This window comes from Diabrotica virgifera, chromosome 4 (assembly GCF_917563875.1).
Source record: "Diabrotica virgifera virgifera chromosome 4, PGI_DIABVI_V3a".
Taxonomy (NCBI): Eukaryota; Metazoa; Arthropoda; class Insecta; order Coleoptera; family Chrysomelidae; genus Diabrotica; species Diabrotica virgifera.
Window position 1 is genome coordinate 158379648 of NC_065446.1, and position 15037 is coordinate 158394684.

The 15037-nt window shown below is 31.8% G+C and overlaps 1 protein-coding gene across 2 annotated transcripts in view; it reads left to right on the forward strand.

Annotated features, from left to right (window-relative positions):
• Positions 1–15037, forward strand: part of LOC114339787 (sorting nexin-13) — a 236149-nt gene that overhangs the window by 97660 nt on the left and 123452 nt on the right. The window contains exons 6-9 of one of the 2 annotated variants that reach the window (XM_028290473.2): positions 5011–5183; positions 9094–9210; positions 9284–9404; positions 10696–10854. In XM_028290473.2, coding sequence (XP_028146274.2) covers positions 5011–5183; positions 9094–9210; positions 9284–9404; positions 10696–10854 — 570 coding nt within the window. The remainder of the gene's footprint in view (positions 1–5010; positions 5184–9093; positions 9211–9283; positions 9405–10695; positions 10855–15037) is intronic. The other variant, XM_028290474.2, reaches the window with a different exon arrangement.

Here is a 15037-nt window from a genome sequence, read left to right on the forward strand (position 1 = left end):
ATGAACATGAGTAAAAACAAAATCATGACAAATACAAACGACACAATAAATGTAAATATAAATAATGTCAATATTGAGGTTGTTGACGAACATATATACCTGGGTCAAATAATCAAAGCTAATAAAGAGAACCAAACAATTGAAGTACAGAGAAGAATCCGATTGGCGTGGGCAGCATTTGGAAAGTTAAGATGGATACTAAAAAGCACAAAGATACAACAGTACCTAAAAACCCGTGTATTTGACCAGTGCATCCTTCCTGTTCTGACGTATGGCTCAGAAACATGGACATTAACAAAGGTCAACATAAACAAAATTGAAATAACTCAGAGAAAAATGGAAAGATCCATGTTGGGAATAAAACTACAAGACAGAAAATCAAACAAATGGATAAGGGAACAAACAAAAGTAAAAAATGTAACTGAACATATAACAGGGTTAAAATGGCGGTTAAAATGCGGGCCACAGTGCGAGACAGGAAGATAAAAGATGGAATGCTGAAATAGAAAACTAGAGACCGTGGACAGGAAGAAGAGGAAGAGGAAGACCTTAGATGCGGGAGCACGCCAAATAGAATTATATTTTAGTGACGTCACGTTGCCTAGCAGCAACCGTCGATTCTCCCATTATGAAATTCTATTTTGTGACGTCGGCAAAATAGAATTCTATCTGGCGTGCTTTGGGCCCAGATGCGATGGAAGGACTGAGAAAGAAGATGAAATGGAAAGATTTGGGGAAGGCCTATGTCCAAAGTTGGATAGAAATGGGCTAAAAGAAGAAGAATAAGTGACCTTGATGCATTTGTTGTATTTAAAAATGGGTTTTCAGATTATTTAAAATTTTGGTATTTGTTTGTACATTTCATTACAATTTTTATTTTCAAACATAACTGTTAGAACCACTAATTGTTGCTCTCTTATTTCATTACTCCCTGTATTTATTTATTTTTAAGCTAATGAGACAAGTAATATTTTTTATCGCCAACCGTCACTAAAGTCATTCATTATTGTACTCATTTGACGCCATTTACGGCAGTAAAGTAACACTTTATTGTACTGAAAGAAGAATTTTACTTTACTTGCCGCGATTAATCAAATTAACCGAGATTGAATGTAAGTGGTCGATGGCAGTAATCGATTATTTATTTGAGTTTAATTATTGAAAATATTGTACACAATTTACGTTATTATAAAAGTCTTAGATTAATCCTAGGGGCTTTCCCAACTACGCCTGTATCCAGCATTTATGCTCTTTTAGGAGAACCATCGCTACATCACCGCCGCATGTACCTCGCTCTATCACATGCAGCCTCAGTTGCTTGCAATATTTCAAAGCCAATATATCAAAACACTTTTACAAACAAATATGTAAACATATTCCAAGATATTCGCTATACTAAAAAACCATATTACGAAAGAATTAAATCCATACTTCAAAACCTAAACATTAATTTTCCGGAGGTTTTCTCCTCGGATATTAAATACCCCGAGCCTTGGCTGATCGATTTACCAACCTGTGATGCATCTCTGGAGTATTTCGATAAATCTAATACACACCATTCTCTGATTCGTTCCAAGTTCGAGGACCTCATAAATAAGTACCCCGACTACCATAAAATCTACACAGATGCGTCTAAGTTAGAAGACGGTGTGGGGGCATCAATCGTTTCTTCAGAAAACAATCTTCTTTTTCGTTTACCCCCAGCATGTAGCACATTTTCAGCTGAACTCTACGCCATATACCGTGCTGTGAAACTTCTTAACGAGCTTACACTCACCAAAGCCCTGATCATAACAGATTCCCTTAGCTCTATAAACTCATTAAAACACATTTTTCCGAAACATCCTTTTGAAAAGTTGCTAAAATACCAGCTTTCCCAAGCTCATGAACATGGAAGAAGCGTTCAATTTGTATGGGTTCCCTCACACGTCGGAATAACAGGAAATGAAGAAGCTGACAGGACTGCACGAGAGGCAATTTTAAGTGATTTTTCGGAGCCGATAGACAAGTGTGTTTCCAGTGACTTAAAAGCTTATTTTAAAAATAAAGTGTTGTGTTTGTGGCGAAATGAGTGGTCTCAATCTAATTGTAAGTTAAATAAAATAAAAAATAATGTGTCTCAGTGGTTTCCATCGTCGCGCAATAGACGAGAACAAATTGCGGTTGCGCGTTTACGTCTAGGACATACCAGGTTAACGCACTCTTACCTTTTCACAAAGAGTAATCCACCTATATGCGATCAGTGTAATGTCCGATTAACAGTCGAACACTTTTTAATAGTTTGTAGTAAATATGACCAAGAAAGACAGCGCTACAAGATCCCAAACGCTCTACCACAGGCTCTAGGTCAAAACTATTCCTGCGACAATATAGTTAATTATCTAAAATCCATAAACATTCTGTACAACCTGTAGTTGTTTACTTTTGTTATTTATATTTTGTTCTGTCGCTAATAACCTTTTGGTGGACTTCTTTTTCTAATAAAAAAAAAAAAAAAAATTTACGTTATTATTAATTAAATTTATGCCAAAAAGTTAAATTCTGTAGTATTTTGCAATTATATTCATATAAAATTAATCAAAATTTTACCGATTTAGTAATTATTCAATATTGATAACTATCTATCGATTAAAAATCGAAAGCGGTATGCAGAAGTCACGTATCATCACTGTCATATTTAAAAAAATTAAATTGAAAATTGTATTTATTGTAATAAAAGTGTTAAACGAATATCAAATTATAGTACAGTAGTGCTGCTTTGGAAATGGAAGAAATTACATGAACGCCACCTGAAATACGCAAGAAATCGTTAGAGGCAGTTTCAGAGCTTCTCCCAGCAAAATCCATCGAAAAATACAATAGGCAATATGACATATTTGAAGCATGGCGTGAAACAAATTGTATTACAAATTATAGTGAAAGTGTTTTACTAGCATATTTCTCTGAATTGCCTAAATAATATTCTCCATCGACTATGTGATCCTATTATTCAATGTTAAAGGCAACTTTGACCACAAATAAAGACATAGATATAAGCAATTATAAAAAACTTACAGCTTTTTTGAAACAAAAAGGAAGGAATTACATTCCCAAAAAATCAAAAACCCTGCCGCAAGAAGAAGTGCTAAATTTCTTATTAAATGCACCTGATAACGATTATTTTTAATGATGAAGGTAATTCAATAAAAATAAAATTACTATTACATTTTATATTGTACGTAAAGTTCTTTTTCATATCATTGAATCTACCATGATTTATCTATAATGTCTTTTCATTTGATGTCAATTATTTTTTTTACATTTTTTACTTGCCTATTTGTTCTTTTTATACCTATTATCGGCCGGGTCTAGCAAGTGGTTGCGTAGGCTAGCGGTATGTGTATCAAGCTACGGACGTGTAAGTACTTGGTTCGAATCCCCCGTAAGGAAAACTTTTTTGTTTAATATTAATGGTTATTGACATACTTAGACTATTATAAGGACTAAGTACACACACTCTTTTTTCATTAGAAGGATATACTTAAGTAAGTGTTAAGTAAGTGTTAATGTTCTTTATGATTGGCGATAAAATTTTGTATGCACCACGTCAGTAAAGACTCTTTATCGAACTCGTCTGTTATTCGCCTTGCTCGCTACGCTCGCTCGGCTCATAATATCAGACTCGTTCGATAAAGAGTCACTTTACTGACTTGGTACATAAATAACTATTAACTTACAAATTGTCATTATACTACATGAGTGTGGCTATTATACAGTTTTGTCGAACGGAAAATTTTTGTTTATTTTCGAGATTACTGTTAAATTTTTTGGTTTTTTTAATTTATCTATTGTCATTCCATATTTATCTTTATATTTTTAACAGTCTGTATGAAGTTCAAGCTGTTTAATGAGAGTCCATGAATCTCCTCAATAGTGAAAAAAGATCAAACACTTCAATAAAATAACTTTATAAAATACGTCCACCGGGATAATAGCAATTTCCTAATACATAATTACATTGACAGTACATGCCGACGTACGTTTCACTTAATGCTTTGATTTAACTTGTTTGCAAATCAGTCATTACGTTTGTGCAAAGATCCGTTGGAAAACTGTATGTTTTATATGTATATCTTAAATTTAATGTAATTAAATTATGAGACGAAAAAGTTTATTTTGTGTCCAACATACGATAGTTTTATATTATTTTTCAGAACTATTTAATTAGAATTAAATATATAATTTTTGTGCTTTATTCCCATTATTACCTTATCATTTGTTTATCATATTTGAGTATCAAATAACATATTCTCTTTATTTGAAAACTGCTGTAATCAAATTATCAGGTTTAAATTTTCTGATTTTTTCCAGCTTTAATTTGTAAATGGTTAGAATCACATCAGAAAAACATAATTTATACGTTTTAACACAATGTAATCATGTTTTAATCGATGAGAATATTTTTGCTTACTTTTAACATTTTAAAATGGCAAAACCGGCAAAATAACGCAAAAGATGGAAAAAATAATACATTGTGAAGTAAACAGAGATGACACTAGTAGAGGTGGAAATTATCGATATAAACGTATAAATTAACATTACATTACATAGTTTCCCACCTTTAGACTTCTGTGACAGGAGTATTTTATAAAATTCTCCTGATACAGTGGCAGTTGTCATACTCCTCCGATACGTCTAAAGGTGGGAAACTATGTAATGTAATGTTAATTTATACGTTTATATCGATCATTTCCACCTCTACTAGTTTCATCTCTGTTTACTTCACAATGTTTTATGTTTTCCATCTTTTGCATTATTTCGCCGGTTATTAGCGCGTTCATCACTGTATACTTGGCATGTTGTCCATTCTATTTTGAATTATGTATACATAAGAATTTCAGTGTTACTATTTCAGTATTATTATGCCATAGCGATTAATAAAATTCGATTTAGCTAGTTTATAACCTAAGCAAAATAAAAAATGCTTGCATTTATATCTTTAATTATTATATTTTTATTCTCTTATTTCAGAGTTTCTATGTGAACTCACCGAAATTATTTTATACATATTACTGCCAGATGAAGATTTTCAATGCAAACCTTTACGATATGTACTTCGAGAAATTTTTGTAAACGGCGTCATTTTGCCACTGTTCAATTTGATTGCTGACCCGGATTATATTAACCAAGCTATGATTTGGCTGGTAGGTAAATTCTTATATATTATACTACTTATTTTCCTGTAGTTGTTAAAAGCTGTAACTAAGAACAAGAGATATCTCGAGCGAACAGTACTCAGCTTTTGGGGTGAGACTGGTCGTGATTGGTTGAATATGACAAATGTCGATGTTAATAGTTCTAGCAGAATACTAGACGGACACGAAAAATTCAAGAAAATGTTGTTAATGAAATCTGATAAAAAATGGCAGCTATACTAAAATATTTGATTTCCTAAATCAAAATCTGAACGACAATTAAAGCGTTTACAATATCATTGATGCAATGGGAGCAGATCCTAAAATAAGTACCATGCAAATAAGCAGACAATTTCTTAGTAAAAGTTGACAAGAGTGTTAAAAAATAATAATTTCCACCCTTGTCACATCCAAGTTCAACCATTGCATCTAGGAAATGGAATCCCAAGATTACAGTTTGCTAGGTGGATTACCGATAATCATAATTTATTGCATAGGGCCCTATTAACGAAACCCATTTTACGAGGCATGGAATAGATATCCCGCAAAACTCATGCGTTTGAGCAGACGAAAAATATTTGTATAGAGTAATAGATACAATTTTGAACTGCAGAATATCTACAAGCATACGTTTGGTGGAAAAGATATCACTATAATTAAGCGAAACCGCCTGCAGTGGGCAGGACATGTAGCCCGGACCCCTGAATCGAACATGATAAAAAAGATTCTAATAGCGCAACCCTTGGGAATGAGAAGACGGGGTATACCAAAGCTGAGGTGGATGGACAGGGTAACACAAGATACCGTGAAGTTCGGAGTCTTTTTTTTTGTTTTATGGCATAGACTTGGGTGTCAATTAGCCAGTCACAACTTTTTTGTTTTCTATTCATACATAAACAAGGCATGAGGTCCTTAGAGTTCCATAGCAAACTCTTCCACAGCTCTCTACTCAGTTCAAAAGCTGCAGCTGGCTGCTATGGACTATCCAAGTTGCTCACCACATTTTTCCATTATACATCTTCTTTTTCTTCTTTTTTCATACGTACATAATATATAAAATTATCAGGACTAATAAATTTAGAGGTTAATTTTAGTTTCACAGATAAATTTCATTAAACAATAATATATATTTTGCTGTTCAGAGGCAATATATAGGATATATTGAAAGATCGGAATCGGCAACTGAAAAATTCAAGCAAGGGACAGAACAGAATGGCGGAGAAAGCTTGAGAAGGTCTAGGTCCTCTAATGGCTGTAGCACCAAGATGATGATGATGAGGAATAATAGACAGACAACTAATAGGCTCCCATTTCTTTAGTACACTATTAACCGAACAGGACATAACGAAACCCAGAGGTAAAATTGTTGAGATTTATAGCAACTTCTCAAAATGAACTTCATCTGTTTTTATACAACGTCTTTGTCGGACCGTCAACTGTCTAATTGGCCCCTGAGAGCTAAGGCAACATTTTTCTAATAATGTTACAAGAATCAATAATTTTGTCAATTAGTTCTTGTCGTGTATTTACATTTTCTCGACCCACCATTTCCTTAAATTGACAAAATATTTTGCCGAATATACTTGCCAGTGGTAGTATACCCGAGGTAAATATTCTTTATGCACGATGGGGCATCACCATATTCCTTAGTTACTGTTCGTCAACATGTTCATGCATCTTAGGGAAATAGATAGGACGCGATGGTCTCATACAAGAGTCACCTAGATCACCTGATTTTAACATTGCCGACCATTCCATGTACGGTCGATTTAAAAAAAATGGTCTGTCAAGAAAATATAAATACACGACAAGAACTAATTGACAAAATTTTTGATTCTCGTAACATTATTATAAAAATGATTCCTTAACTCTCAGCAGTTCAACTAACCATTTGATGGTCCGACAAAAACATTGTATAGAAACACATATTTCATTTTGAAAATTTGCTATAAATATCATCGATTTTACCTTTGGTTTTGGTTATGCCCTGTTCATTTTATTTGTTTCTTAAGTTCTTTTATGTAATTGAATACAATTATTCTTGACTATTCTTAAAAATGAAAAATAAATTCGTTTATTTATAATGTGCTATGTATTTTCTTTTTGTTTATTTAAAAAAAATTAAACTGTATGTTTTTCTTTTGAAAGAAAATTCTGAGAAGTTACAAACTACGGAGTTTAAACCAACTACCACAGGAGAATTTAAAAAATTATTTTATCACAGTGGCAGTTGCTAAACTCCTCCGATACGTCTAAACGTGGGAACCTATCAATACAATGTAAATTTATAGGTTTCTATTGAATATTTCATTCATAGGAGATTCTGACCAATAGAAAGCCACAGAAATAAAAATTACAGCAATTATTTTTTGATTATTTTAACTTCCAATCGTATAGTACATAGTAGATATTTGATCACGTGTTTAATGGACCGTGATAGTCGTGACGTCAAAACGTCAAAAATAGGTTTCCAAACACGTTGTGTCTAGGTACACGCTAAAATGTACGCAAATAAAAAAGTTAAACTTCATCAAGCTAGTGACTATTTAGCGTGGGCAGTGACTGTATATTTTGATACACGCTATTTTGATATGTTTAGTGTTTGTATGATAGAAAAATATTTGTTATGACGTTTAATTCTACCTAACTTTTTTATTTGCGTACACGTTAACGTATACCTAGACTCAACGTGTTTGGAAAACTTTTCGGGCTCTCGTCAACAAATCTTCGAAAGACAACAAATTTTCGAAAAACTGTCGCATTATTTTCAATTTATTCTCACTCTCTTGTGATATTATACCCGATAATTTTTGATGATATCCCGTTGTCAAGCATTACATCAGATGTCCTTCGTAACTACGCAAAAATGAACATTCAGTGACATTAATGACAATTAATGTTTTACAACTTGTCACAGATAACACCAAAAAATAGGTTTTGCAAATATTCAAGTGAAGATATCCATAAAATATTAGTTAAAATGATTTAAAAAGACAGTTTTATTCATGAAATAATCTCTGTGAATTACACTCGATCTCTAAAATTCTTACCGACTTGTTGCCCTCGTGACACGTGACACTTTGACATAATTTCACTCCCCTTCGGGTCGTGAAATTAAAACTGTCAAAGTGTCACTCGGGAAACAAATCGATAATTTTAGAGCTCTCGTGAACTACTACTGATAATTTCCCAGCTCTACTAGTTTTATATCTTTTTTTTTCACAACGTATTATGTTTTCCATGTTTCTTTTGCGTTATTTTGCCGGTTATTAGCGCACTCATAGCTCCACCATTCTTCTTCACGTGCTTTTATGTTTCACCTCTCATCAGGAACACCTCTCATAACATGCCTTTGTACGCTAATAGCAACCTCTGAAACAAGATGTCAGTAGATGGCAAAATAGGTGAACTGCGGATCCAATCTTGCTGGAAGTTATTGAGCTATTTTAGGACTAAAATAACATTTTATTCCGACGATACATCCAGAGTTTACCCTTCCACATCATATTTTGCACTCTTTTCTGTTTTTTCTTTCTCCCAATCTGGCTCTACCTAATAAGTTGTCAACACAGACGAGTCCCATATGGTAGTGTGAACGAAGACTTTTACATGACAAACACTGTCTATTTGTCATATAAATTGGATACACATATTTTATAGATGGAAAAAGAGTATCACATGAAAGGACGTTATCACTTATTACTCCTATTGCTTCTAAGAACGTAAGAATAAAGTGGAGTGATAAGGATGCCCGTTTAGTTCTGAGAACGGTTCTGTACAGAAAACAATTTATTATAGCATAGCCGACCTTCAAGAACCAAAAAATACTTTAAGGAGGGTCAACATTAGTTAAGCTCAAATATTTGTACATATTTGAATTATTAGGTAGTTTTCTAATATCTTTTCTGTTATTTTTTAGTGCCTACGCGAAAATCAGTTGCCCACTGACATTTTTTTAAGTATACTTAGATTAACAGACAGCTGTGATGAATTAAAAAGTACCAAAGATTTAATATCTCTCGAAATACAAACTTTGGTAGGTTAAATTATCTCTGTATATGTTCATCAAAAAGTACAAGATTTTTATTTTATTTTCCTTCATTTTTTAGAGATCTCGTGACTCTGGAAGAGAAAGTGATCTTGCTGTGAAACAACAATTGAGCAGCTTATATTATGTACTAAAATTAATAGATAGCAAATTGTCAAAAATGGAAAATATGGACAATTCAGGTAAAATTACATGTTAGTTTCAAAAAATGATTTGTTTGCTATCGACCATTTTAATCAAAATTAGGTTTCATTAAATCAGAAATATAATGAATTATTCGAATAATAATAAACAGGGCATAACAAACAGGCCCTAGAAAATACCGAAAAAATAAATTAAGAATTTACAACAAAATAGAACTACAACTAAGCGAAACACAGTTTGGTTTCCTAAATGGTTTGGTTTTCCCTAAATGTAGGGATATAGAACAACTGGTATTCGCGGTGTCCAAGTACTTGGAAGGGATACGTGAAACGATCGTGCGCGAATAGCGGAGAAATATTGCAACTTTCTTAAATAATTCATATTGTCAATTGAAATTGTCAAATTGACGTACATTTCCTATCTACTGTCATTGAAGGAGAAAAATTATATGTTGCTCCACAATATTTATATGATATGCAGTTATTATATAAAGGTAAATTTAATTAATTGTGTTTTGCTTGCAGTACTGCATTTTAATAACTAATTTTATTTACTACATACAATTGTTTACATTTTCATCACATAACCTGAATCTTATTTTTTCTTATTATTTTTTTGGGCCATGGCCTTGACAATTATCCAGCAACCAGGACTAACGTAATTGGTCAATACAAGTAAAAGTGCGAATAAAAGTGCAGAGCGTAGAAATAGGTGTCGCTTTGTGCAACTTGCACGGTCCCAATATAGGAAAAGTCAAACAATAAGGAATGCACGTAATTTTCCCCTTGTTGCCATATTCTAAATTTGAAAAAATATATAGGGAATAATCAGATTTTTTGACATGCTATCCCTATACAGCGAGCATTTCATTTACTAGAATTAGTGACGAGTTTATATGACGTCGTTGTTCTGAAGCTATTTCCTGGTGGCATTTTTATAATCAACTATTTTCAATGGGAAATAAGCCACAATTTTACCAAATTATTTATCCATATCATTTTAAAGTCTTCTACTTTAAAAAATGTATAATACATGTCTGAATTGCCGATATAAATGAGTCAGATTAAATAAATTATTAGAAGAATTGTTTACTAAGCAACAACATTTTTGTTTAATTAAGTATTATTTTGTATTTTGACAACGACACCCGACTTGAGATGACCAGATGACTATATTGACCAGAATAATAATGTCATCGTGTTTTTTGTTGATATATTTTATATCTATGATGAATGTCGTTCTGCATATCTCGTTTTATCTAATAAATATAGTATTACTTCCTCAAATGTGCACACAATTTTAATTATTACAGTTTATATTTTGTTTCAGATGGGCAATCATTAGATTACATCCAACTGGAAAGTATTAAAAAAATTGATCTGACCCTAGACCAAATCTTGAAAAACAATATAGCCCTTTCCTATTTTATTGATTTTGTTTCTAGTCAAGGAAAACAGCTAGAGCTTTTCTTTTACTTAAACGTTGAAGGTAATGGATAGCAGTTTATAGTCGAGACCATGGTTCTTTACCCGTGCGTCATCATTTAAAGCGTACGAAATAAGTCGGAAGTTTACTCCACGCAACAGCAAGTGACATAAAGTGGCTACTACTCCGATCCCGGATTATGTTATAAAATTTGACGTTATCAAATAAATATAATGTAATTAAAAATTAACATACAATTTAAAACGAGTTCTTGTGCTTGTGAGTTTTTCCAGGCATAATCTAAAAAATTTTAATAAAATATCTTCTTTTTGTCATTTCTTTCACTTTTGCGGAAACTTAAACAAAACCATTCCTTAACTGTGTGAATGAGGTTAACTTTGTATGTAAATTATTGTCAAAATAAAATACACTTACCATAAAATTTCAAACTCCATTATAAAATTAGTTGTGAAAACAACTGTTTGTGTAATATAAGTAACTTCTAAATGCAAAAACAGGACAAAAAACAGCAAAAAATCTAACAAACTGACAGCCACAAGTAAACAAACCAGAAGCGTCACAAATTGTGCTTAAAATCTGAAAACATCTCCAAGCATCTTTTTTATACCTGTCTCTTTTCAATGTAGAGTCAAGAGCATTCATAAAAATAACAACCCGTGTTGAGCTGCTCCCCCTCCCCCCACTTGCAAAAATTAAAAAACAAATATCCCTGATTTATGAGCTCGTTCCACTGAGCAGGAATTTAATATTTTAGTGGGGGGCTGAGCCCCCCCCCCCACTACTTAAAAATAGGAATATTGAATCGATTTTTGCGGCAGAATTACGAGCTATTTATGAGCTCTTGAAATGATATTGTTTCGATTTTTGAGCTCATCCCCTTCACCCTCAAACAACCCTTTAATTGATTTAACTTAAGAGAAAAATGCTGAGAAAACTTAAAATATAGCGTATTGCGGATATAATTCCTATAGCTTATATATTCTAAGAATAAACTATTAAAACACGTGCATTTCGATTATTGAGCTACAACTACTTCGCAAGAAAACTACCCCATCTTCCCGGCTTAAGAGAGAGTTGTACTTACAATGCATTAAATTAATTATTTGGCGACTACATATCATTTAATAATTTATGAGATCACAAATTACGCGCATTTAGATCAGTAAATCGCAATTTATTTTGTATAGTGCAGTCACTGAAGGTAAAAATCAACGATTACCTTCAATTTCGGTGAACCTTCATCGATTTTCACGAAAATTTGTCAGTAGTTAGAGGATACCTCAAGAAACAAAGGTGACATGGTACCACCTTGCGCTTTTACCCTGAGGGTGGATACCGCCCCTTCTCGGGGGTGAAAATTATTTTATAAAAAATAACTGTACAAATCAATAAAAGGACAAATTATAAGCAACATTTGTTATATAAAGTTATTAAAATAAGTCGATGCTTTTTAAGTTATTAAAGATCAAAGATTTTAATTATTCGTGAAAAAAATGCACGTTTTGAAGCGTTTTTCGTAAATCACTGAAAAACTGTAAGTTTTTATAAAAAAGGTTGATAGTAGTTTAATTCGTATAGCTTATATTCTAAGAATAAACTCTTAAATCACGCGCATTTCGACTATTGAGCTACAACCCCTTCGCAAGAAAACCATTCCATAATCCCGGCTTAAGAGAGAGTTGTACTTAAAATAATTTAAATTAATTATTTGGCGACTACATATCGTTTAATAAATTATGAGCTCGCAAAGTATACGCATCTCAATTATTGAATTGCAATTTTCTTTCTATAATAGTGCAGTCACTGAAGGTAAAACTCAACTATGACCTTCGATTTCGGTAAATCTCCATTTATTTTCACGAAAATTGGTGAGCGGATAGAGGATACCTCAAGAAACACAATTAACAATAACAACTTGCGGTTTTAGCCTGGGGTATATGTCACCCCTTCTCGGGGGTTAAAATTACTTCATTAAAAATAACCCCACAAATAGAGAAAGTGACAAATTCTCAGCAAAATTTGTTATATAATGTTATTAAAATAAATCAATACTTTTTGAGTTATTAAAGATCAAATATTTTAATTTTTGTGAAAGAAAATGCATGCTTTAAAGCGATTTTTCATAAATAACTCAAAAACTGTAAGTTTTTACAAAAAAGTTTTCATCACTAAAATTGAAGCTAATAAAAATATAATAAATTGCTTACTTAAAAATAATGTTAATTTAAAGTAAGTTATAGGTAATTAAATGTATATTTTTTCTGCGACTATTCAAATCTAAGGATTCAAGCTTAAATAACGGGAAAGAGATGCATTTTATGTAACACTTACTAAATACTTGTCAAAGTACTTAGAAATATGTACCTATCAAATGAGCTCCAGAAAAAGTTGATCAAAATTTATACTCCAAAAATTTTTCCAAAAAAGTGAATTTTTTTTAATAACTCTGTTAATTTTTATGATATCAGGCACATCCAACTATTTGAAAGGTAATTTCAAGAGCTATAAAACTGTATTACATTTAATCTTTCAAATACTTTATTTTTTTAGGATAAGAGTAAAGATCTCCTGTTACATTGTTCTGGTAGTAAAATTTAGGCTTAAACGTTTCTATCTTCGTTATTTTAATTCATACAGAAATCAAAAGACAAGTAAAATCTTTGCTAATAAAAAAACTCAAATTTCGTTATCTATCATTTTTTTAGGTGTATCGAGTAGTGTTGGAGTTTTATCAAAAGCAAATAATTTACGAAAATTTGAAAAATTTTGATTTTTTTAAATCATATTTAAAATAATAACTCCAACAATACTCGATACACGTAAAAAATGATAGATAACAAGATTGGAGTTTTTTTATTAGCAAAGATTTTACTTGTCTTTTGATTTCTGTATGAATCAAAATAACTAAGATAGAAACGTTTAAGCCTAAATTTAACTACGAGAACAATGTAACAGGAGCCCTTTACTATTATCCTAAAAAAATAAAGTACTTATTTGAAAGATTAAATGTAATACAGTTTTATAGCTCTTGGAATTACCTTTCAAATAGTTGGATGTGCCTGATATCATAAAAATTAACAGAATTATTAAAAAAAATTAATTTTTTTGGAAAAAATTTTGGATTATAAATTTTGATGTTATCAACTTTGTCTGGAGCTCATTTGATAGGTATTTTTAAGTACTTTGACAAGTATTTAGTAAGTGTTACATAAAATGCATCTCTTTCCCGTTATTTAAGCTTGAATCCTTAGATTTGAATAGTCGCAGAAAAAATATACATTTAATTACCTATAACTTACTTTAAATTAACATTATTTTTAAGTAAGCAATTTATTATATTCTTTATTAGCTTCAATTTTAGCGATGAAAACTCTTTTGTAAAAACTTACAGTTTTATGAGTTATTTATGAAAAATCGCTTTAAAGCATGCATTTTTTTTCACAAAAATTAAAATATTTGATCTTTAATAACTCAAAAAGTATTGATTTATTTTAATAACATTATATAACAAATTCTGCTTAGAATTTGTCCCTCTCTCGATTTGTGGGGTTATTTTTAATAAAGTAATTTTAACCCCCGAGAAGGGGTGACATACCCCAGGCTAAAACCGCAAGTTGTTATTGTTAATTTTGTTTCTTGAGGTATCCTCTATCCGCTCACCAATTTTCGTGAAAATGAATGGAGATTTACCGAAATTGAAGGTCATAGTTGATTTTTACCTTCATTGACTGCACTATAGAACGAAAATTGCAGTTCAATAATTGAGATGCGTATATCTTGCGAGCTTATAAATTATTAAACGATATTTCGTCACCAAGTAATTAATTTAAATTATTTTAAGTACAATTCTCTCTTAAGCCGGGAATATACTCCAGGGAAATAAGGTTTTTGTCGGGACACTTGAGCAGCCAGGTTGCAAATGGGTTTTTTGGGTACTATATACCTCATACATTATACATACAAAAATGCCCGTCACAGTTCGGACGAGAATTTTAGTTATTAACAAATAAGGGTCAAAAATGGCAGTTTTTTCGTTTAAATCGCTACAGGTAAAAATAGGATAATTAAATATCTTATTTATAGTATTCTTCTTTTAGTAGATGAGCCAATGTTTAAAACGGCAGTTTTTTAATTTTGGTCCGATCATTTGTTGCTTCGAAAATTGCAAAATAAAACTAAAATAAGAAATTTGCTATAACTTTCGCGAAAGTGGCCTTACGACTTT